We start from the raw sequence: 24055 nt of genomic DNA, 5'->3' as shown, positions 1-24055 counted from the left end.
CACAGTGACCGGCATTGATTGGAGGGCTGGCGCCCTTGGGGCGTGGCGCGTGATATCTGGTTTTGAGCGGGAATTGAAACCGCCAAGGCTGCCTTCAGGCTCTGAGGCGCTGCGTCTGTCCCAAAGGTTCCTGAACGGACCATGGTGCGCCCTTCGAGGTGAGTGATTTGAGACCAGGGGAGAAAGGGACGCTGAGGACAGCTGTTACTCAGGCTGGGAGGAGGGGCCGGGTCACACCGAGGCAGCGGGCGGTGGAGACTTGGTCACCTGTCCCCAGTGATGCTCAGAAGTGGCCCAGCACCCTGGGTCGCGCCCTCTATTGACTTTTGACCCACCCTGTTCCATCGAGACCTCGCTGTGGGTTGCATTGGACGCGTGTTGCATTTCAGCAAGCGTCCACGCATGTGTCATGTATTCACCACTGCAGTCCTGCGACAGGCTAAAAGCAGACAGTCCTATTTTATGGGTTTCATACTTCTAGGCATCAAGGCCCATTTACCTGAGCCACATAGCTGTAAGTACCAGTAACCTGTTACGTGACTGCAGATCCTCTCTGCTTCTCTTTATACCATTGGAATCCACTCTGCATAATCAAAGTCGGGATCCTAGATCTATCCGTCCATTTAGAAGTTACTGAATATAGTTGGGGATATGACCCAGTGGTAGAGTGATTGCCTAGCATATGAGATGCTCTGGGTTCAGGCCTAAGTACTGAAACACCAAACAAAAACAAAAGTTACTGAATACTGAGTTCCACTCTAGTGGAAGATGGAGGGGAGGAGCAAAGATAAACACCCTAATGTAACGTAAAGGGAAGGAGACAAGCCTTACTTTAAATAGAGTGAGAAAGTTAGCTAGGCCAAAAATATAAAGCAATCCAAGTCGATGGAACAGAAGCCAAGGTCTTGAACTTGACCCTATTATAGAGACAGGTGGAAGATGTGGCATTAATAGGCATGGGGAAGAACTGTTGAGGATTGGGTCAGATAAATAGCTGCCAAAGTGAGTAGGGGCCAGTAGGGCTTACAAAGGAGTTTGGATTTTATCTTAGCCCCATGGGAAGGCAGTCACTTTAGTGTGGAGGTGGGTGAAAGTTCTCATTTACTTTTATAAAGGTCACTGGCTGTTGGTAGTGATTGAGTGGGAACTGGGGTGACCAGAATAGAAGGAAGAAAACCAATTGGAAGGCTGGATAGCGATTTGGCACAATGTTGGTGGTGACCATAGTACCCATGAGTTTAAGTACTTCTGACAAGTGGATACAGGGCAAGGAAGAAAAAAAAAAAAAAAAGAATCGAGGATGACTATATTTGAGGGCTGAGCTATGGATGGCTGGTCTTTGTATTAACTGATAGAGAAATCTAAGATGTTTAGAAGGGAGATCTGGATTTCTGGAAATGACATAAGCGTACAAATAGTAAAGACATGCTTTTATTTGGGACAGCAGTGGTCACAATAATCTGCAGGCCTCTAGGGCCCCTGAAACCTCAGAAGGCCGGTGGGATCACTACTATATTTTAAAATTATTATCATTTATTGTATGTGCATGATAGGGGTGGGGGTGCATGCGCCATGGTGCATGTGGAGATCAGAGGACAACTTTTTGGAGTCATTTCTCTACTTCCATCTTTATGCAGGACCCAGGGTTAAACTCAGGTCATCAGGCTTGTGCAGCACGCATCTTTACACATTGAGCCATCTCACTAGCCCATTGCTATTTTTCTATTTTTGTGGTAATACTAGAACGCTGTTTTCTTTTTGTTTTATTATTTTGGGGGGGGGGTCTTTTTGAGACAGGGTCTCCCTGTAGCCCCAGCTGGCCTGGAACTCACTATATAGACCAGGCTGGCCTTGAATTGAGAGATCCACCTGCCTCTGCCTCCCAAGTGCGCCACTATGCCTGGCAATTTATTTATTTTAATATGTATGAGTATTATGCCTGCGTGTGTAAGTGGACCCATGTCTGCAATGCCTGCAGAGGACAGAAGAGGGTATCAGATTCCCTGGAACGGGAGTTATGGACGGTTGTTAGCTGCCATGTGGGTGCTGGGATTCAAACCCAGGTCTTCTGTAAGAGCAACCAGTGCTCTTAACTGCTGAGCCATCTCTCCAGCCCCTCTTCTGTCACTTGTACTGCAGTGGTGATAGACCTGTTAGTAACTTTAGCATGAATCGAGACAGTGGCATCAACTGCTGGTAACAGTCCTTGCATTCTTTATTGCTACATACTTGAATTTTTAAAATTTGATTTTCTACACATCTCACCACATCCAGTATCTAAAACACAACAGGTAATTTGTATTCCATGAATCAGTGAGAATTAGTATATTTGCGGTAGCTCAACCCTTGGATATACTCGTTAGTAGACTTTTGATTTTTTTTTTTAAAACTATTAATCTCTGAATTTCTAAAGATATTTTTACATTGTGTGCAGCTCTCAAATTATTTAACTCTGAGAAATAGGGGAGTAACATGCATACCCTTTCTTTTTTTTAATCATTTTAAATTTTGTTTTTGAGAGCTTCATATATGAGAACTGTATTTCCATGATTTCCACCCCCAAACTCCCCTCTTCGACTCCTCTCCTGTTCTCTCCACACTCCCTCTCAATTTCTTGTCCTCTTCCTTATTATTGTTATCCATACATTCATTTATAGATATACATACGTGTGTGTGTGTGTGCGTGTGTGATAATGCATTGAATCCATTTAGTGGTGCTTGTGTGCATGACCACTTGGGATTAGGTAACCTCTCAGAGAGCTAGTCCCTGGAGAAAACGGATTCTCCTGCCCTCAGCATCCATTGATGGCCTGTAGCTTTTCATCTAGAGGTGGAACCCTGTGTCATTTCCCTCATCCGCACTGGCTTGTCAATTGGTGTTGTCATTCTGCATGTCTAGTTAAACAACAATATTATAGAGATTTCGTGGGTACAACAATACCCTTACTTTTAATATTGTGTATGAGGCCATGGGACAACACAGAATGTTATTTTTCTTAAGAAATCACGCTTGTGAGACTGAATTCTGAGTGGGACTAGCCTCTTTTTCACAGAACTCCATTTTTACATGAAAGAACAGCCAACTGATAAACCAAGTTATTTCCACCTGGATGTTGAATAGAAGCCAGGAGGGAAAACTGGAAAAGCGCTACATTTATTCCCTAGAGAAGGGAAAAGGGAATTTTTTTTTTTCACTTTGAATATCCTTTTCTTCTGATGCCTCTTTAGGTTGTGCAAAGATTCCTTTCACACAGTAGAGATAAAGTCATCATTTTAGTGTCTATCAAAGTAAGAAAACTCTTACTTTACAAAACTCTTACAGTGCTCACAGTATTGTGGAGAGTTTTTTTTTAAGATGGTTTTAGGAACTGGAGAGATGGTTCAGTGGTTAAGAGTGGCTGTTCTTGCAGAAGACCTGGGTTCAAATTCCAGCACCCACATGGCAGCTAACAACCATCCATTACTCCAGTTCCAGGGGATCCAGCACCCTCTTCTGTCCTCCACAGGCTTTGCAGGACATGGGTGCACTTACACACATGCAGGCATAACACCCATACACATAAAAATGAAAATAGATAAATAAAAAGAGATGAATTTAGAGCCCACAAGTACTTGACAGGATGACAAGAACAAAGAAGCAGCACATGAATTTATAAGTAGCTACGGCCACTGAAGAGATGCCAGTTCTTCTTGCTGATCACCTGGACTCTCCTTTGGGGTTTCTGAATTCATTTTTTTCCTGTGCCACGTTTCTGTATGAAATGTGAATCATGTTTTGGATTGAAGTATTTTTAAGAGAATCCAAACACAGTTTTCTTTTTGAGACTATTAATAACTAAGAAATGAAGATAAAAATTAACATTTGTGTTAATGAAAATTCTGTCTCGATCACAGAAATAAAAAACCAGTCAATTACTCGCAGTTTCAGGACTCGGATAGTGATGGTAAGTAGAACTTCTTACTTTTTCTTTACAGGTTTAGAAATTGATTTCCTCAGAATTTATTATGTATGAGGTAGATTTGAAAAAATTAGACCTTGAAGACTTATATTTTTTTAAAATATATTTTATTTATTTTATGTGTATGAGTGTATTGCCTGTGCGTAGATAGGTGTACCCCTGTCATGCAGGGCTCCAGAAGAGGTTGTCATATCCCCTGGAACTGGAGTTACAGATGGTTGTTAGCTGCCATGTGGGTGCTGGGAATTGAAACTGGATCCTCTGCAAGAGCAGACAGTGCTCTTAACTGCTGTGCTATCTCACTAGCCCTGGAAACTTACCTTTAAGCTTTGCCATACTGATTATATGTTTACTGAGAAAAAATACAGAAACCAGTGTCTAGCCCTCTGTTACTGTTATGGGTGTTTCACTAGAGATGTATAAATTGTCAGTTTGTGTCCTGGATACTGGGTGGGGTGGGATGTGCAGAAAGTCATGTTATGAGCCTATGTGAGAAAGCATGAAAAAACAGTGTATATTAACAAACCCTAGGGGCTGGAGAGATGGCTCAGTGGTTAAGAGCATTGGTTACTCTTGCAGAGGACCAAGGTTTGATTCCCACACCTACATAGTGGCTAACAACTGTCCGTAACTTCAGTTCCAGGGGGTCCAGTGACCTTTTCTGGCCTCCATACACATTGCACGACACAGGTGCACTCACATGCAGGCAATACACTCATACAGTGAATTGGGTTTTTTAAAACTTGAGATATATATATGTATATATATATGTGTGTGTGTGTATGTATGTATGTATGTATGGGGTTTTTTGTTGTTGTTGTTTTCTTTTTTTTTTGGTCTTTTTGAGATGGGATTTCCCTGTAGTCCCAGTTGGCCTGAAGCTTGCTATGTAGATCAGGCTGGCCTTGAACTTACAGAGATCCACCTGCCTCTGCCTCCCAAGCTCCCAAGTGCTGGGATTAGAGGGGTACACCACCATGCCCGGCTAGGTTTTTTTTTTTTTTTAAAGACCCCATCCATGTTGAGATGGATAAGTAAAAATGAATACAACCTGTCTATACTGATTTTTTTTTCTTTTTTTTTTTTTTTTTTAAATGCCAGTGGAAATCTACATTCCAGAGTATCAAATGTCTTGTCAAAGGCTTCACAGTAAGTTCTTCATCACAGAGATCCGCCTGCCTCTGCCTCCCAAGTGGTGGGACTACAGGCATGTGCCACCACGCCTGGCTTTATTATGTTTATTTTATGTATATGAGTGGATTGCCTGCATGTATGTAGGTGTACCTGTGTCATGCAATGACTGCAGAGGTCAGAAGAGGGCATCCGATCCCCTGGAACTGGAGTTGTTAGCCGCCATGTGGGTGCTGGGAATTAAACCTGGGTCCTCTGCAAGAGCAGCCAGTGCTTGTAACTGCTGAACCAACTCTCTTTACTGATTTTTTTAAAGTGTGAAAATTAAACTTGATTATGCATAAAATGTGAGTGCACTATGATTTTTAGCTGCCAAGAAAATATTTTACTTCTTTTTAATTTACACAAAATAGATGATTTTATTCCTGCAACCGTACCTCCAAACAAGAAGTCCAAAATAATACAAAAGGAGTTAAAACAAGACAAACCTAAATCTAATGTGAAGAGTCTCCAGAAAGAAGACATCATACCAGAGAAAACCCCTAAAAAAAGGTGAGAGGTAAGACCCAGTAAGCATGTGCCATTGGAGTCATTCGTTTAAGATACACAGTTCAGGGGCTGGAGAGATGGATCAGCAGTTGAAAGCTTTGGCTGCTCTTCTCAACGACCTGGGTTCAGTTCCCAGTGCCCATGTGGAGGCTAACAACTGTCTGTAACTCCAGTTTCAGGGCCTTCAACACCCTCTTCTGTCCTCCTCAGGCACTGCACAACACGGGTGCCCCAACACACATGCAGGCAATATACTAATACACAAAAAAATAAAAATAAGTAAATAATAATAATCGTCATAATCAGTTCTTCAAGGTACATTTTAGTACTTCTTCGTTCTTGATGCATTTCTTTATCTGTCTTTGACTGTTCCTCTTGTAATCATTAACACTTTTGACCACCTTAAATAGGAGACTTATTACCATCTGCCTTCTATGGGATAATTACTGGTATGACTTATTTCCTGCACCTTCCTCATTCTCCTTGAAGATGCCTTGAGGTTACTTTTAGTCTTGCACCTAGCATACTGCCTTTTATGCAATATATAGTACAATATTTGTTAAAGTCTAGATTAGGAGGAACAGATATAAAAATGACTTCACTATCACAACTGCATTATCTGCCAAAGGGTGTGGGTGAGAACAAGGAAGATGTGCAGGTGGAAGTGATGCTTGAACCGAGTCTGTTAGGTTAAGCTAGAGCTTCCTAGACAGAGCTGATAGTAGACACATTACAGGTAAAGGAACAGTCAGTATAGAGGCACAGGCTGTCCTGCCCACGCCTCTTATACCACATACAACACAGTCTTGTTGCATTTTAGGAGTCTCATCATCAAAAGTCAGTTAATGATGATTATATTTAAGTACATTGGAGGTTAGCTGCTCTTAAATAGTAACAGAGGAACATCTGAAACTTTGCTCTTTGGTAAAATTTAATGGTATTGATGCTCAAACTGAAATTAAAAGCTTGTTTGTATGTCTATTGTAGGGTGGCTTTAGATGACAAGGTCTTCCAGAGAGGCTTAGAAGTTGCCCTGGCTCTATCAGTGAAGGAATGTCCAGCAGTCAGCAGCTGGGAGCAGCAGTCTCAAGAGAAAAGTAACTTTGTTTTCTGTGTATTTATTTTTGAATGCTTTTTACTGTTTTGTAATACTTTTTTAGATAGCCTTTCACAGAGGAAAGAATACATTTGAACTATAAAAAGGGCACTTCACAGAGAGTACCACTCCATTCAGGTCTTTGTTCAACTGTATCAGTGCCACACGCATGCACCTCTGATGGAGCCTAAAGAAACCAGGACATACACTGGGGCTGCTGCTTGGCTACATGTTGCTGTGCACTGAAAAATCCAGTTTCTTGAGAAATGATCTGTACAGTCCTAACAGCCTTCTTCCTTTTCCTTTAAATCTAGATTACTTGAACATGACCTAGTGATGATAATTTTTATGATCTATAAAGGTTAAAGGTACCAAGTTAGCAAGCAAGTTTAATAGATTTAAGAGAATGACTTCTAGATTTCTGTCATTTTTCACCTTTGAATTTTTAGAAAATATTTTATTATTTTTCTTTTATGTGTATGAGTATATTGCCTGCATGTGTGCAAGCGCACCCATGTCATGCAATGTCCACGGAGGTCAGAAGAGGGTGTTGGATCCCCTGGAGTTGGAGTTACAGATGGTTGTTAGCCATCATATGGGTGCTGGGATTTGAACCCCAGTCTTCTTTAACAGCAGCCAGTGCTCTAACATCTTGAGCCATCTCTCCAGCCCTTGAATTTTTTTTTCCTGGCAACCTTGTAGTGTGTAGTGATATTGGTGAGGCTTTTGTTGTTTTGTTATGTTTTTTGTAATTAGTACTGCCTCTTTAAGAATAAACATTTTTGACTAGGGAGACCTTTATTAATCAGGGATCAAAGAAATTTCAAAAACATTGTCATGTACTGTTCTGAAATTGAGGAAATAAACTTCATCTCTCAGAAGACATTGTAGAATGCATAGCAGGAATTACTTGAAAATGCCACTTCTCCCTGTAATACTCTTCATAGCCTGCAGGGTTTAATGTGTCAATATTATTTTTTTTTAAGTCTCCTATGCGCTTGAGATCTGGCGATTTTTCTTTTTTTTGTTTTGTTTTTTGATGTTGGGGCTGAAATCCAGGATCTCGTGTATACTGGGCAAATATTCTAGCTCTTTCTTGATCATTTAAGTTTGTAACAGTCAAAGCGTATGTTAGGAAAAACATGAATTTGTCTACATAGAACTGATGGTTATTATTTCTGGACTGTATTTGGTAGTATAAAAAGCAGTTTCCATTTGAATTTATTCTCCCATGATAATTATGTAGGACATTTTTCTCTTCATATAAATCCTGGAGACGCTCAACCAGCTTACATGATAGAGTCTGACTTTGAGCCTAAGTCTGATTAGAGCCCAAACTCCAAATATGTATTAGCTTCTCCAATCAGAACCACTGGGCGAGCATGAGTTTGGGACCATTCATTAGCATCTAGATGTTGCTATATTACACTACTAATCTTCCTGTTTTCTAGACATCGATTGATTAGGATGTATCTCAGTTTCCTTCTTTATGTTTAGGTACTGAAAAACAAGACAGCAGTAAAACGGAAATAGTGAATAAGGCTCCTCGTCTCTCTAATTGCAGCGTAGCCAGTGATCGTTTAGGTGAGTTTTGATATTAATAACATTCACAGAACTTATTTTCTTTTTCTTTTTTGGTTTTTGTTTGTTTTAGACAGGGTCTCCCTGTAGCCCCAACTAGCCTGGAACTCACTATATAGACCAGGCTGTCCTCAATCTCACAGAGGTCTGCCTGCCACGACCTCCCGGAGTGCTGGGATTGAAGGCATGCGACACCACGCCTAGCCACAGTGCTAATTTTCTAACTTTTAAGTTCCTGCAAGTAGCTAGAACAGGGTCTTCCTGTGTCCCCAGGCTCTCTTTATCTCTTGGTGTTCTTTAAGCTTTAGTCCTCTCTCTGACTGCAGACTTACTTTCTTCCCTGCTGGACAGTAATAACTACGCAAGGCCTTAGTCCACAACATATGACCACGGAAGAAAGGGACTGCATCTTCCCAATACCATCAGGAAAGATCTTGGGCAAAGACTCTTTTGGGGCCTCAGACTTACCCTTAAGACCAGAGTCTGTTGCCAGGAGCCTGATGGACTGACTGTCCCAGTGTGGGCTGTGTAGTGTGTGGTTAGGAGCAAGGTGGGATGAAACTGGGCAAAGGAAGGCAGCGGAGGTCACAGAGTCCTCAGAGCTCTTGTGGATGCCAACAGATGGTCTGGATGAGATCACGGAGGAGAATGTCTGTGGAGCTGAAGGGAAAAGAAAAGCAGCCTGGAAAGCTGAGGCTCAGCAGAGGAGGATGCTTCTGGAAGGCAGTGATGGCAGTACTGCCAACGACACTGAGCCAGACAGTGAAACCGGTAAGCTGCATTCTGCTTCAAGTGAATTCTGCTGGAAGGCAGTGAGAAGTTCTTGGAGACCAGGATGTACGCAAAGCACTGTATTAAGCCTCTAAAGAGCATAAACTCCAGGAATATGTAGATCATTTAAATTGAGCCAGGCATTCCAGGGAAGCTGTGTCCAGGGGTAACTCTAAGCCAAGTCTGGAAAACAAGTAGCATTTAGACAAATTGAAGGTTGAAATTACATTTCTTACTGATAGAAAGGTGTGAGCAGAGGAGTAAATAAGTGCACATACAGGAAAGTTCAGTGAGTCTTGGGAAGGCCCAGAACATGAATAAGGCCTCAAGTCGTGGAGCATCTCTTGACCTATTCTAAGAGGTCTTAACGTTCCTATAACTAGTAGAAGCTTATACTTTGAGTTGGAAATGATATTATTTCACAGTTGTTTTCAGACTTATTAGAAATTAAGGCACAGGGAAAATATAGTGGCTTTGATGGCATTGTAATATGTTAAAAATTTTAAAGAATAAATCTGTACATTTTTACCAAATCAGATGCAATATATTAGATTTTAACATGCTGTCAACAAGTAACAGTCTTGTTCATCAACACTTAATGAACAAATACTGGATTCCCATGATGGACACCACAGTCTAGACACTCAGGATACAGTAATGAACAAAACAAACAGCTCCTGTCCTTGTGGAGCTCAGAAAGATTCTAATTAGGGGCCACAGATGATAAAACACATTCATCATGTGTCTAGAACCATGGTACAGAAACTAGGAAGGGCCTGGGGTAGCTCAATGGTAGAACACTTGTCCAGCATGTTTGATCCAGTGTTTGATCCCTAGGACTATAGGGGATGGAGACCTGTGAAGAAGAAGGGAGGGCAGAGGACATAAGAGGACGCTGGAAAGGACTAGGCAGTGTTGTTTCAGGTCAGGGAAGGTGGCTCTGAGATGACCTTTAAGGCCAGAAAACCATGTGAAGATTTGCAGAAAATGTTTCACATAGGGAATAGTATATAGAGAGACTCTGAGGCAGGGGCATACGTAGTGTTGGGTGATACTAAGGCCAATGAGCGAGGAAGGAAAGGGAAACGTAAGAAGTGAAATTACAGGGGAAATCAGATGAAGTAGGACTTCACAGACAGTTGTCAGTATTTGAAAGAGAGAGAGAATACAATCTTAATTAAAAATTTAAAGGATCATCAAAGACGAGGTTGAGAATAGATTGAGTTTAACAAGTTAGGAGACCGCCCAGTACTCTAATGTGCGAGGTGGTGGCTGGGACCAATGTAACGGGTAGAGAGGCTGAGAAGTCATCAGTTTTTCTAGGTTTGAGGATTTTCCTATAGAATTTGCTGATGGAGCAGCTATAAAGTAGGAGAAAAAGCAGTCCAGGAATAATAAGGTTTTTGGTTTGAATGGCAGGTTGCCTGTGGATTGTGGTGGTGTTTTGTGGGGTTTTTTTTACTGAAATGGAAAAGGTTTAGGGAAAGAGAAATTATTCTGGATGAAGAATGTGAGCAAAGAAGAATTAGCTGTTCTACAGTCACCCAACAAGGCTGGGTTGGAGCATAAATTTGGAACGTTCTAGAACCAAGGTATTTGGAAGAGACTTTGTGGCTCTTCCCTACATATTTGTGGGTTGGTGGAAACGATATCGTTAGATGGAGAACTGATGCCAGAAGTTGAAGAAAAGCGAAAGAAAACTGAAAATTGAAAAACATGTTGCATTTTAACTGAATTAATTATGTATGTATGTATGTGTATATATATTAGACCATCAGCTCTAAGGCCATTATTTGCAGATCTTAGTTTTGGGGAGCATAGGAGGCAGCTGGCAATGTATGAAGGAGTGCTCTGAGGAGATAGGAAGGAAGCATATGGGTAGCAAGTTGTGATTTGGATAAGAAGGGCTCTAGCCAGGTGTGATAGTGCACCCCTTTAGTCCCAGCACTTGGGAGGTAGAGGCAGGTGGACTTGTATGAGATTGAGGCCAGCCTGGTCTCTATGGCAAGTTCCAGGCCAGCTGGGGCTACAGAAAGACCCTGTCTCAAAAAAAAACAAAACAAAAACAAACAAAAGTAGTGTTCTAGGTGAGGCTTGATATAATACCAGAATAACAGGAAATGCATATGGAGAGGGTGGGAGAAAAAGAAAATTGATTATGACATCAAGGCCCTTAACCTCCTGATCACAAAAATGAAGATGCTGATAGCTGAGATAAGAAAGCCATGTGAATATCAGGGTTTTGCAGGAAAGAGAAGGAACTGTCGTAAGCTAGTTGGGTTTGAGATTCAGCGAAATTTCCTCAAAGCCTGCGCTGAGATAATTCAGGAAAGAAGTCATCCATACGTAATAATTAGAGCCCGTAGCATGGGCAGGGCAGCCTGAGAAGAGCAGCGGAGTGGTTCTACAGGAAGTTCTGGTGGCAGTGGATAGAGCAGTGAGACACACACGTAATCTCAGCACTTAGAGGCTGGGATAAGGAGATCGTGAACTCAAGGCCAGCCTTGAGCTAGACCCCATCTTGATAAACCAAGGCTGAGGATGAGGCTCAGTTGGTAGAGCACTTGCTTAGCACACACAAGGCACTGGGTTCTACTGCAACACTTAACCAGATTTGAAGAGTCACCACACCACCTTGTTAAAATACAGATTCTCTAGCCTTGCCTTCCAAGGAATCTGACTACCAGGTAGAAATCTGCCCCTTTTTTTGTTTAATTTTATTTTTTAATTTTATTTATTATTTTAATTTTATGTGTATGCATGTATTGTCTGCATGTAAGGAAGTGCACCCGTGTCATGCAATGCCCGCGGAGGACAGAAGAGGCTGTCGTATCCCTTAGAACGAGTTACAGACGATTGTTAGCTGCCATGTAGGTGCTGGGATTCAAACCCGGGTCTTCTGCAAGAACAGCCATGTTCTTAACTGCTGAGCCATCTCTCCAGCCCAGAAATCTGCCTTTTTAGAAAAGTCTGCCCTTTTACCTAAGCAAGTGGCCTGTCTGTGGCTCTCACTTTGGGAAACGGATATTACAAGGAAGACCAGCAAAAGAAAAGGCACCCAAGGAGCCTGGGAGAGATGTAGTAAATGCTGCTCAGCATGAGGTTACTTATCACAAAAACCCCAATGAGAGTAATTCCTTCTACAATTGAATTATGTTTTCCAAGGGTAATGATTCTCACCCCTTCAGAGTGTCAGTTTCATTATTTGATCCATGACTATCTGAAAAACCATTGAGTGACTAAGTTATAAATTAGAAGTCTAGGGGTTGGAGAGATGACTCAGCAGTTAAGAGCACTAGGATCCAGGTTTGATTCTCAGCGCCCACATGGTGGCTAACAACCATCTGTAACTCCAGTTCCAGAGGATCTGATGCCCTCTTCTGACCTCCATAGGTATTATATGACACGAGTGCACTTACATACATGCAGGCACTACACTCATACATGTAAAGTAAAAAGAAAAATGTTTTAAAAAATAAATTAGAAGTCTTAACATGCTAACCAAATAATTTGTCTTCAATGAAGAATGAAAAATTTTGCTATATATGTGTAAATGAATCACCTGTTTTGATTATTGGGTTTACATAATTTGGGAGTTCTATTTCTATAGATTTGGTAGACATTTACAAAGAATAGTTTTTTATTTGCATTCTGACTTTAGAACCTCTCTTGAACTATTTTATAAAGACACAATTTAGTCCCGTGTGGTAACACATGCTTCGAATCCCAGCACTTGGGAGGTTGGGACAAGAGGATCAGTAGTTCAAGACCATCCTCGGCTATATATCAAGTTTGAGGCCAGCCTCGGGCACAAGAGACCCTGCCAAATGAATGAATGAATAAATAAATAAATAAATAAATAATAAATAAATAAATCACATTTTATTTGGAAATCATAGTTTAGACAAAGTGACTTTATAATTGCCTCTGTCCCTTAGAAGTTCAAGCTAAGAATTCAAATGCACATTTCTCCAAAGATCATACACAAATGTCCAAAAAGCATCTAAAAAGATGCTTAACGTCATTAAGCATTTGAGAAGTGCAGATGCCAAAATTTCCATGAAAGATCATCTCACACCGCTTAGGACTGCCACTTAAAAAGAAAAGAAAAAATAGCAATTGTTAGTTCAGGGTATGGAAGAATTGGAACCTTTGTGCAGTGATGGTAGAGTTGCTGGAATGGTGCAGCTGAAATGGAAAATAGTGTGGTAATTCAAAGAATTAAAAATGCCTACCATGTGATCCAGCAGCCCCACCCTGCACTTATGTGCAGAACAGTTGAAGTCCAGGTCTTGAAGAGATGTCTGCACACATGTATGCATAGCGTCAATTCATAGTAGCTAAGAAGTGGCTGCTACCCCAAAGACAGTGCAGAGTCCCCTAGTGGCTTGTACTAACTGAGGAGAGAAAGGACCCTTTGAGGACTTCCTTGGGGAAAGCAAAGAGAGAACTGTTGAAAGGGCAGCTTTTCTTAAGACCTCTGTAACTCTCAGGATCTATAACTCAAGTGTTTAGGCCTTCTAGATTGCCCAGGGATGGAAACGGATGACTTAGAGCTCTGGGAACACCATCTCCACACCTGTTACTTTATTAAGTTGTTCTTCAGTTCACTGAGCATCCCTGGCTTATACCATCCCATACAGTACAGAAAGGAGCCTGTGAGAAACAGGTGTGTCTCCAATGAAGTTGCTTACAGCTAAGAGTAAAGGTTGTTGGCTCTGGTTTGTGTAGGAGGGTGGGTTCCAGAACATTGTAGTTCATGCGATTACGGAGGGTATTCTGTTTTACTTCAGGTGCCATGCTTTGAAAGACTAGCTGTCATCAGACTGGCCATTCTTTTCCAGAGTTACTGATCTAAACTGGTGAAATTGGAAGTAAAAGTGACTGCTGAGACAGGATGGTGACAATAGTAGTGGCAGGCACTTAGACTGTGCTTGTTGCATGCCAGGTGCGACTCCAAATGCGCTATGCTTGTTAGCTCATTGACTGCAGAACAGCCGGTGGTGTTGGTTGCCTAGATGAGGAAACCGTAGCACCTTAAGCTTAGCGACCTTCCGAGGTCAGCCAGCGTGCACGCAGAGGGGCTCGATTCAAGCCAGGCCCCCGCAAGTTTGGCTCTGTAGGGTTCTGTCGCTGGAGATTTTCAGCGATGCATGAAAATCTGATACAAAGTTGCAGATAAAGTTGAGTCCACAGAATTCTCGCTTTTAGAACAAAGACAAAGTGTACAATCTTGTGTTTTAGGTAAAGCCTCAGAAGATGATTCTGATTTTGATGAGAGTCGGGGAAGTGATGGAGACTTTGTTGTGAAAAAAAGTAAAGTTAAGGAAATTAAGAAGAAAGACGTGAAGAGAAAATCCCCGGTAGAAAAGAAAGAGAAGAACTCTAAGTCTAAATGCAGTGCATCAGGTAAGCCTAGTGCAAAACATGTCATTCAGAAAAATCTAAATGCATGCTGGTCCACCTAATAAATGAGGGGCTGCAGCTCGATCCCAGGATTGTCCACTCAGAGGGGGAGGCTCTGTCCTTGGACCACATTTTCTCTGGGTGATTTAGCTCACATGAATGATCTGCTCTCCTGCTTGACCTAATCTTTGAGAGCTTGTTTGTGACATGCTTACTATAAGTTTTGATTTTTCTTATTTTTCTCTCCCAAACAATTAGAAGTAATTCTTAGAATGAAACTTTGGGAATTTGTGACAACTTCAACATGGAGTACCTGATTCTTGTGCTTAAAAGTTAGTTCATGCTGTATAATAGATTATTACAAAATGTGACTTTTACTAACTTGCTTTACTTAGTCATACCAATTTTTTATTTTTTAATTTGAATGTTTTTTAAATTGATAAATTCATCTGATTCCACAAATTGGATTTACTTTCTGAGATAAAGTCTTACGAAGTAGACTAAGCTGCTCTCAAACTCACTGTTTAGCCCAGGCTAGCCTTAAGCTTGCACTTGTCTATGTAGCCCAGGCTAGCCTTGAACTTGCAATCATCTGTGTAGCCCAGGCTAGCCTTGAACTTGCAGTCATTTTGCCTGAACCTCCCAGGTATAGGAAGTATGGAGCTGTGCCACCATGTCCAGCTACAAATAGATTTTAAATATAGGGACTATTAGAGATAAAGCTGTGCTAATTTCTTAATGCTGTTTTGATGAATGACCACCCATCTTATGATTTTATAGTTTTAAGTCCAAAGTGGCTGAAGCCAAGCTGTGAGCAGGGCCGTCTACAGGAAGACCCAATTTCTGCCTTTCCCACTTCTCGAGGCGGCTGTCTCTGGTCCTGTGACCTGTTGCACTTGAACTGTCTCTGACTCTTCTACTTGTCACTTACAAAGTTCCTTTTGCCTATAAGGTGACATTTTCTGGAGATTAGGGTATAAACGTCTTCAAGAGGCTAGTCTTCCTCTGATGAGTTATAATATGAAAGTCATTAATGATAAGAAAAACTTTTTACGTGTGTGTGTGTGTATGTGTGTGTGTGTGCACTCAAGAGTGTTCATGCAAGCATATGGAAACTGGAGCACAGCCTCGGGTGTCAGGTGTGATTCCCAGGGGTTCTGTCCACCTCCAGACCGGGTCTCACTGGCGTGAAGCTCACCAATAAGGTTAGGCTGGTCAGCAAGCTCCAGAGACCCACTTATCTCTACCTCCCCAGTGCTAGGATTACAAATGCACATGGGTGCATGGCATTGGACTTCGGTCCTCATGCTTGCAATGCAAGCTCTTTTACCAGCTGAGCCCTCAGTCCTATATTTTCTTTAGATGCTTTACCAGCACACACTAGAAATGAAAAAGTTTTAATTTCCAAGTTGGAACTTTCCACTTTTCAGTATATCTTGGAGTGAGTTCCTTCATAAAGGAGATTTAATATTGAAAGTAAAAAGTATTAAGGGGATAAGAAATAAAGATAAACTGACTTCTATTTTTAGCTCTACTAATAATTTATTGGTTCCCCTTTAAGAATCTTATCTGGGGACTAAAGAGATGGCTCAGCAGTTAAGAGCACTGGCTGCTCTTCCCAAGGACCCAGGTTCAGTTCTGCACCCACCAACCAGCTGTAACTCCAGTTCCAGGGGATCCAGTGCCCTCTTCTGGCCTCTGTAGGCATTGTATGACACAGGTGCACTTACACTTAAAATAAAAATACACTTTAAAATAAATCATTAAATTTTTTTTAATTAAAAGAGGGTCTTACCTAGTATACATTATCATTTTTCAATTGATAGAGAAAATTTTGGAAACAGCTCTGTCCAATATAAAGACTGTTTCTATCCCAGAAGATCCTGATAGACAGTGCCTGCTTGGGAAATGCAGATGTTAACCTTAGGAAGAATATATAGTGAAATTGTTCAGAATCACATGTATTTAGATATGCCTTCAGTATCTCCAAGCAAGCATTGTCTGAAAGGGGAGTTTTGGTAGGGGTACATGGCACATGTGTGTGAGGGTGAACATGCCTATGGAGAGGTCAGAAAATGACATCAGGTGTCTTCCTCAGTTTGGGCTAGGCTGACTGGCCAGTGAACTCCTGCAGTCTGCCTGTCTCATTACAATGCTGGGGTGACAGGCATACATGGCCATGTTTGGTTTTTGTATGGGTACTGGGGATTTAAATTTGGGTCCTCTTGCTTTCACAGCCCCTGAAAGGGAATTTATATTCCACCTCTCTTCCTCCAGGCCCCAAAAAAGAACCCAACCAGCTCACCTGCTTCTGCTTCCCAAGTGCTAGGATTAAAGGCATCTACCACTACACCCAGCTTCTAAAACATCCAATGTGCTCTTTTATCCTTTTTTACCACTTCAGTTCAGGCCCTTATCAGCCTTCACCTGGATTATCATAACTTTCTAAGTGATCTGCTTGCCCTGTCTTGCCACCAGAAAGATATTTTGTTTGTTCTGGGTTCATTTATTTTTTGTTTTTGTTTGTTTGTTTGAGACAGAGTCTCCCTGTAGCCCCAACTGGCCTGGAATTTGCTGAGTAGACCAGGCTGGCCTCCATCTCACAGAGACCCACCTGCCTCTGCTTCCACTGCTGGAATTAAAGGCATGTGCCACCACACTGGCTTGTTTGTTCTGGGTTTTTTTTGGTCTTTTTGAGACAGGGTCTCCCTGTAGCTCCAGCTGTCCTGGAACTCACTATGTAGACCAGGCTGGCCTTGAACTCACAGAGATCCACCTGCCTCTGCCTCCCAAGTGCTGGGATTCAAGGTGTGCACCACCATGCCTGGCTCGTTTGTTCTGTTTTTAAGAAAGAGTCTTGTTATGTAGCCCAGGTTAGCCTTGAACTCTCAGTCCTCCTGACAACCTCCTGGCAGATGTCTGCCACCAGGGACCAACAAGTTGTTCTTAGACATGGAAGTCGCTCCTGAGAAAACTTAACATGTTTTTAACCAACCAGACTTGTGTGGCCTGCAGTGCACTTTGTAAATGAGAGTGCTCTAATGGTAGTTCTCACTTTTCCCTCCCCTCAGATTCCTGCTCCAGCCATATTGAACCAGTTCAGGAACATGCTGCATGCTCTGGCTTTGCACACTCTACTCTCTGCCTAAGAAACTTCCCTCCACTCATCTTGACTGCTCAGCCTTGATTTGGCTTTGTCCATGCTCATCTACCTCCCTGTGTTTCCTAAACACACACAAGATTCCAAGGGCCCTCCTTACTGCACATGCCTAGAGTATGGCATTATCTCTTGGCACATTGCTGTCTTTCCCCAAAAAACTGCTGTGACAGGGCCGAAAGTTTCTTGGGAGCAGGATACATTACCAATAGTCTGTGTAATCCCACAGTCCTGTCTCGCTGACATATTCAGAGGGGACGTTATTGTATGATGGTTACAATATGGACAAACCTGGTTTCTGCTCTCCGCTCAGACAATAGCTGTAAAACTACAGGTGGCTTGCTTAACCTCTGTTTTCTTCGCTGATGGTGGACAGTAATCTTTAGGTGGGAGTCGTAAAGGTTGAAAGCTCATGTGTGGTCCATTGTCTGATAAAGAAATGCATATATAAGATCAGAGTCCTTAGGCTTTCAGTAAATATTATTTGGAGGCTTTTTTGTAACAAAAACAAATTTTTATTGAATTGTGTGAATTTTATGCAATGTATTTTGATCGAATTTAAGTCCCCTCCTCTATCTGCACCTCCACTATCCACCCCAGCCCAATTTTATTAAGTGCTCTTAATATACATCTTAAGGCCTGTAGAGTCAAACTTCTATCCCCAAATGTAGGTCCAGGTCATCTGACTTTACGTCCTCCTGCCCTCGGCCTCCCAGGTATTGGGATTACAGGAATGCACCACTATACCTGACTAATAAATGTCGAACTGTTTCAAATTTGTGATCTTTACTTTCTGATTTTTTTATTAGGTTATAAAACTTTATCCTTTTACACATACGTGTTAGACTCACACATTATATGATGGTTGTTTTTTATGCATGCTTTTCAAATAAGTGACTTCAGGAGATGCCGCTCCAGCTGTCATCAAGTCAGAAGCTCCATCCTTACCCAAGGCAGTTTCTCTTTCTTCTGAGGCCACTAGGAAACCAGCCAAAATGTGCAGCCCTTCATCTGAAGGCAAGAGACCCAAGTGGGTCCCACCAGGTATGGTAATTTGCTGTCAAGGGTGTGGGCTTGAAAAATTACCACTGGCAGCCTTCTCTCCTAGTTATAAATGTGATATATGAGCAGATCCATGTTACTTCATCTTCTTCCAAACCAGTGTTTTTATTTACTGCATTTATCATCTTACCATTTCCTTATTATTAGGCATAGAGCGTGTATATGATTGTTTTTCATTGCTATAAACATGTAAGGCAGACATTCTTAATTCAAAAATCTGTGAGCACACCCTGATTATTTTCTTAGTCTAAGGTCCTTATAAATTACAGAGTCGAAGGGTATGGTAAGGGTATAGACATTTTTATGTTGTTTTTTTCTAGCAACAACTCATTAACTGAGGATCTCCACAGTCTCACACAAGCCTTGGGCCTGGGCACATATGAGAATTGCAGCATTTAACAAGTGCCTCAGCAAGCTCAAGTGGACTCGGCCTCTGTTAAACTTGTCATGTGTGAGTGTGTGTGTGTGTGTGTGTGTGTGTGTGTGTGGCTTTTATTCTTTTCTCCATAGCCAAAACTCATCATCTTTTTTTGAGACAAGGTCTCAATGTATAGCCCTGGCTGGTCTGGAACTCTCTGTAGACCAGGCTGACCTGGAATGCACAGAAATCTGCCTGCTTCTGTCTCCCATGTTGTACTGGGATTAAAGGTGTGAACCACCACTCCTGGACTCAATGATACTTTAAGAATTCTTGGGGCTGGAGAGATGGCTCAGCAGTTAAGAACATTGGTTGTTCTTGCAGAAGACCTGGGTTCAAATCCCAGCACCCACATGGCAACTAACAACTGTCCGTAACTCCAGTTCCAGGGCATCCGACAGCCTCTTCTGTCCTCCGCGGGCATTGCACGACATGGGTGCACTTACCTACATGCAGGCAATACACGCATACACATAAAATAATAAACAAAATATTTTTTTAAAAGGAATTCTTTGCCATCTTAGTATTACTAAAACCCTAATCCAGGCCCAAATTATTTTGTCTTCCCAATTAATACTGTATCTACTTTTGTATTATTTGAAGAGTGATCCTTAGTATATTTCTTCTGAGAATAACTAGTGATTCCTCAGTGAAAGACAATGAAAAGAAATGAATAGTACAATATAGAAATTAAAAGCAGTATACTCCAGACAGTTTAGAGGGAATCTTGGGATGGTAAATAAAGAGTATCACAAGTCTGACACTGCTTACAGAGTCAGGCACATGATGTCAGTGTTTGATCTTGACCCTGGAACAGACTAGAGTACATGGGGACTGTTGGAGCTGAGACCTCATCCCCTGTTGCAGGAAGCAGAACTAACCCCTTGTCCCTTTGTGGGCCTGGTATTAACAGATCTGACCTTTTCAAGAGAAGACAGAACTCCAGACTAATTAATGTAGTCTCATTTTTACATGACTTTGTTACCATGAGGGCCAAATAGGACATACTGAGACCTGGATTTGGCCATCAGGCTGCCGGAGACCATCCTGACCCTAGAGGGAAAATGGTGCCCCAAGAAATGCAGCTATAAAATGTGAGAACAGTTTCGGTTTCACTGATGGTTAGGAAAAATTATTTGCCATTTTAATTGAAAAATGGGCTCTTTTTATGAATTCTTTATAGCCTTTAAAAAAAAAATACATTGTGGGGCAGGAGAGATGGCTCAGCAGTTAAGAGCATTAGCTGCTCTTGCAGAAGACATGGGTTTAGTTCCCAGCACCCATATGGCAGCTGTCAACCCTCTATAACTCCAGTTCCAGGGGATGCAAGGCCCTCTTCTGATCATCATGGGCATTGTAAGCACAGGTACACTTACATGCAGGCAAAACACTCATATACATAAAATTAAATAAAAATTTAACACAGTAGATTTGTTGCCTTAGGAATCATAATTGTGGACAATTCTTTCTGCCTGCATATTATTTGCTCCCAAGTTTCAGCTTTCACTGTTGAAGTCTGGGAGCATTACCTTGGCTTCTGGGGGTATTTGAAAATAAGCAGTACAAAGTTGGCTATCTCTGATCCAGAATACTTGGGCTTGAAGTGTTTTGGGGTTTGGGTTTTCAGATTAAAGTGCTAGACCTTTCCTGCGTTCCTCTGCTCTCCCGAGCTGGGTGCTCTTGCTCGTGCGTAGCGCTTGGCAGACCCTAGGAAGAGAACAATACCTAACTCCAGTTTTTTTCTGTTTTGTAAAGTAATCCTCTCTTGTTTTCTCACAGCGGCCTCTGGAAGCAGCAGTGCCAGCCGCAGCAGCAGCCCCCTGGTAGGAGCGTCCAAGTCCCCGAATCAGAGCCTCCGCCTCGGCCTCTCCCGATTAGCACGAGTTAAGCCTTTGCATCCAAATTCCACAAGCCAAGTGTGGTAGTGAAAGGGTGCTCGAGAGACTGCGCTCCACAACTGTGCTATGTGTATTTGGTTCATACCGACACTTGAGGGTGGCACTTTAAGTGCCGGAGGCCTTTAACGGGTCACATGTGATTTGTTGCATTTGTGATTATGGCCTTGCGAAGCTTTTCAGTACTTCAGGAAAGGTTTGCTTGTCTAGTGCTATCCTCTCGTGCCACTCCTGAAGAACACATGGTGGTCCCTTAGGTATCATGTCATATCACTAAGTGGTTGTCAGTCTGACAAAGGAAGTCCCTGTCACTGTCACAGGCTCTGTCTTCCCAGCACTGCCTAATGGCAGCACCTTACCTGAACTGTGTAGACTGTCGGGGAAGGGTCAGCCTCATTTCCTTCAGGAAATGGTTTCTAAGTCTCTTACGCTCCATTGTCACGTTTATCACAAGCATGAAGCAGAGGAGCCTTTCATTCCCAAAACTTGTAATAAAAGCAAAAAAGTCTTAAAATGTTCTTCTGTTTGATACCATGTATCCATCTATCTAATTGTCTACATCTCTTGGTAAAATGAGAGAAGCCTTCTGTGGAAACACAAGCAGGGGAAGCTGTGTTTTAATCACTTTAGATAAAGCCAGAGCCCATTATGTTATTAGATGGTGCAGCTTTTCCAGAAACTTATGTTTATTGTGAATAAAACTAGTAATGATTATTTTATATTTATGATGAGACTATGAACCTATTCTTGATCACTTTTTAATAAAGAAAATTTCATTATGTTAACCATTAAAAACTGTGCTGCCTGGCTCAGTTCTCAGCTCTGAAGGCATCTGGGTTAACATGAATAATTCTGAATTATTAAAATGAACATTTGCCTATCGTTGTACATTTTTTTTCTTGCCCAGTCTGTATATTTACACTGTCATACACCATCTTACCTGCATCATCCTCCCTTTAAAAGCCTGGCTTCTGGGCTGGAGAGATGGCTCAGCAGTTAAGAGCATTGACTGCTCTTGCGGAGGACCTGGGTTCAATTCTCAGCACCTACATGGCGGCTACAAACCATCCTTAACTCCAGTTCCAGGGGATTCCGAAGCCCTCTTCTGACTTCCGCGGCACTTCACGACACGGGTGCACTCACATACATGCAGGCAACACACTCATACCCATAAAATAAAAATAAAATATTCAAAAAATAAAAGCTTAGCTTCCAGTTATATTGAATTTTGTGGGTTTGGGTTTTTTTGGGGACAGAGTTACCCTATGTAGCCCGGGTTGTCCTCTTGCTTCAGTCTCTCCAGTGCTGGCTGGATTTATAGGCATGTGCCACCACACCCAACAAGATATCTGGTATTGCTACTGTGTATGGTGCTTTCAGCAGTAACCACTGTTCTGTGTTAGGCCTTGATGCAGAAATCTCACATGGCTCCAGCCAGAGGGATTTGTTATTTCTTGTGATTCCTATTAATAGTTCCTATTTAGAAGCTCCTTCAACATGTGTGCAGACTGGCCTGACCACATTCGCCCTTAGTTGCTGACCCCGGTGTTGCCTTTTCCGCACCCACCCCTTTCATCCCATCCTGAAATAAACGTGTTACTCCTCTGGCGCACGTGATACCTTTCTTTGGTAACTCACTCTCCCTTCTTGCCTGCTGTTCATCATTCTGCAGTTTCCTAGCACCTGCTGTGCCTTCTGCCCCCAGCACACTCTCTCTCTCTCTCTCTCTCTCTCTCTCTCTCTCTCTCGTTTAGGTGACTTCAAACTCTGGTGGGCTTTAGTCAACATCTTGCTAGTTGCACAGACCCGTTGCCTAGTGCATGACAATCTGTTGTGACTCTAAGTCTGTCCAGTCCCTGGGGCTGCCCTTCCCTCCCTCCTTCTTTTCTCCTTAATCTCTTTTTCACTCTTAAATAAAAATTAACTCCTTAATAATTAGTAGATGTGAAAAACATTACCATTGAAATCTACCTGATGACTATATCTATGCTCAGATGCCAAGGAGCTCAGAAAGTAACCAACTGTGACTAGTAATAATCAGATATATACAGATTAGAAATGCATGTGCATCTTAGTGTCAATTGTATATAATGAATTTTTCTGTATGAGACTTAATAATGAAATGGAGATCTTTTTTAAAGTTTAAAACATTTAATTTTATGTCTTCTAGGGTTTAGACTGAGTACAATATTGTATAACTAATTCAACTGTAAACCTAAAAAATTTACAGCCAATTTTGAAAGAGATGCATCTTAGCTCTGGAAATTGTTATTGAATATGTCAATGCTCTTGTAATGAAATGCTTCTAATTATATGGTTATTAAATAATTTTTTTAAAGTAGTTTACGGCCGGGTGTGGTGGTGCACGCCTTTAATCCCAGCACTCGGGAGGCAGAGGCAGGTGGATCTCTGTGAGTTCAAGGCCAGCCTGGTCTACATAGTTCTAGGACAGCTGGGGCTACAGGGAGACCCTTGTCTCAAAAAGACCAAAAACAACAAAAAAAGTAGCTTACGATGCAATAGGTTTCCGTGTGGGTTTTCTATATGTTTCACTTGGGCTGGTTTTCCTCCCACCCCACCTCACTCCCCCCTTGCCTCCTGTGTCCCCCTTTCCCATTGCACCCTTTTGCCCCTAGCACCCCCTCTACTTTGCTCTAGTGTCTTCCCCACCTCCTCCTTTTAGAGTCTGTTTTTTTCCAGTCTCATGGACTCCTTTGTCGTTTCCTGACCTTTACCCATATTTTTTTCCCACCCAAATATATATTTCTTTAACAGAAGCTAGGATCCTCATATGAGAGAAAATGTTATTTGTCCTTCTGAGCCTGAGTCATCTTGCTTAAAATAATGTTTTTAGTTCGATCTGTTTTCCTGAAAGCTTCATTTTTTAAATTTAGTGTTGAATAAAATCCCATTGTTTTCTTACCCATTCATCTGATCATGGACATCCCTGATTCTGTTTCCTTGTTGCTGTGGAAAGAACGTCCATAAACACAGACCATAAACACACACTTGCACATCCTGTGAGATTTT

At 41.9% G+C, this 24055-nt stretch overlaps 1 protein-coding gene across 1 annotated transcript; it reads left to right on the top strand.

Moving 5' to 3' along the window:
• Positions 1–23: 23 nt before the first annotated feature.
• Positions 24–22093, top strand: Rad51ap1 (RAD51 associated protein 1). The gene is made up of 9 exons (XM_008825515.2): positions 24–158; positions 3895–3944; positions 5504–5642; positions 6627–6736; positions 8233–8319; positions 8938–9087; positions 14332–14496; positions 18545–18694; positions 20910–22093. The coding sequence occupies exons 1-9, from the start codon at positions 142–144 to the stop codon at positions 21053–21055; spliced, it is 1014 nt and encodes a 337-aa protein (XP_008823737.1). The 5' UTR covers positions 24–141; the 3' UTR covers positions 21056–22093.
• The last annotated feature ends 1962 nt before the right edge of the window (positions 22094–24055 follow it).

The sequence above is a fragment of the Nannospalax galili genome, unplaced genomic scaffold, assembly GCF_000622305.1.
Source record: "Nannospalax galili isolate Female #2095 unplaced genomic scaffold, S.galili_v1.0 scaffold589, whole genome shotgun sequence".
Lineage (NCBI taxonomy): Eukaryota > Metazoa > Chordata > Mammalia > Rodentia > Spalacidae > Nannospalax > Nannospalax galili.
This window is presented reverse-complemented; position numbering and strand designations above follow the sequence as displayed.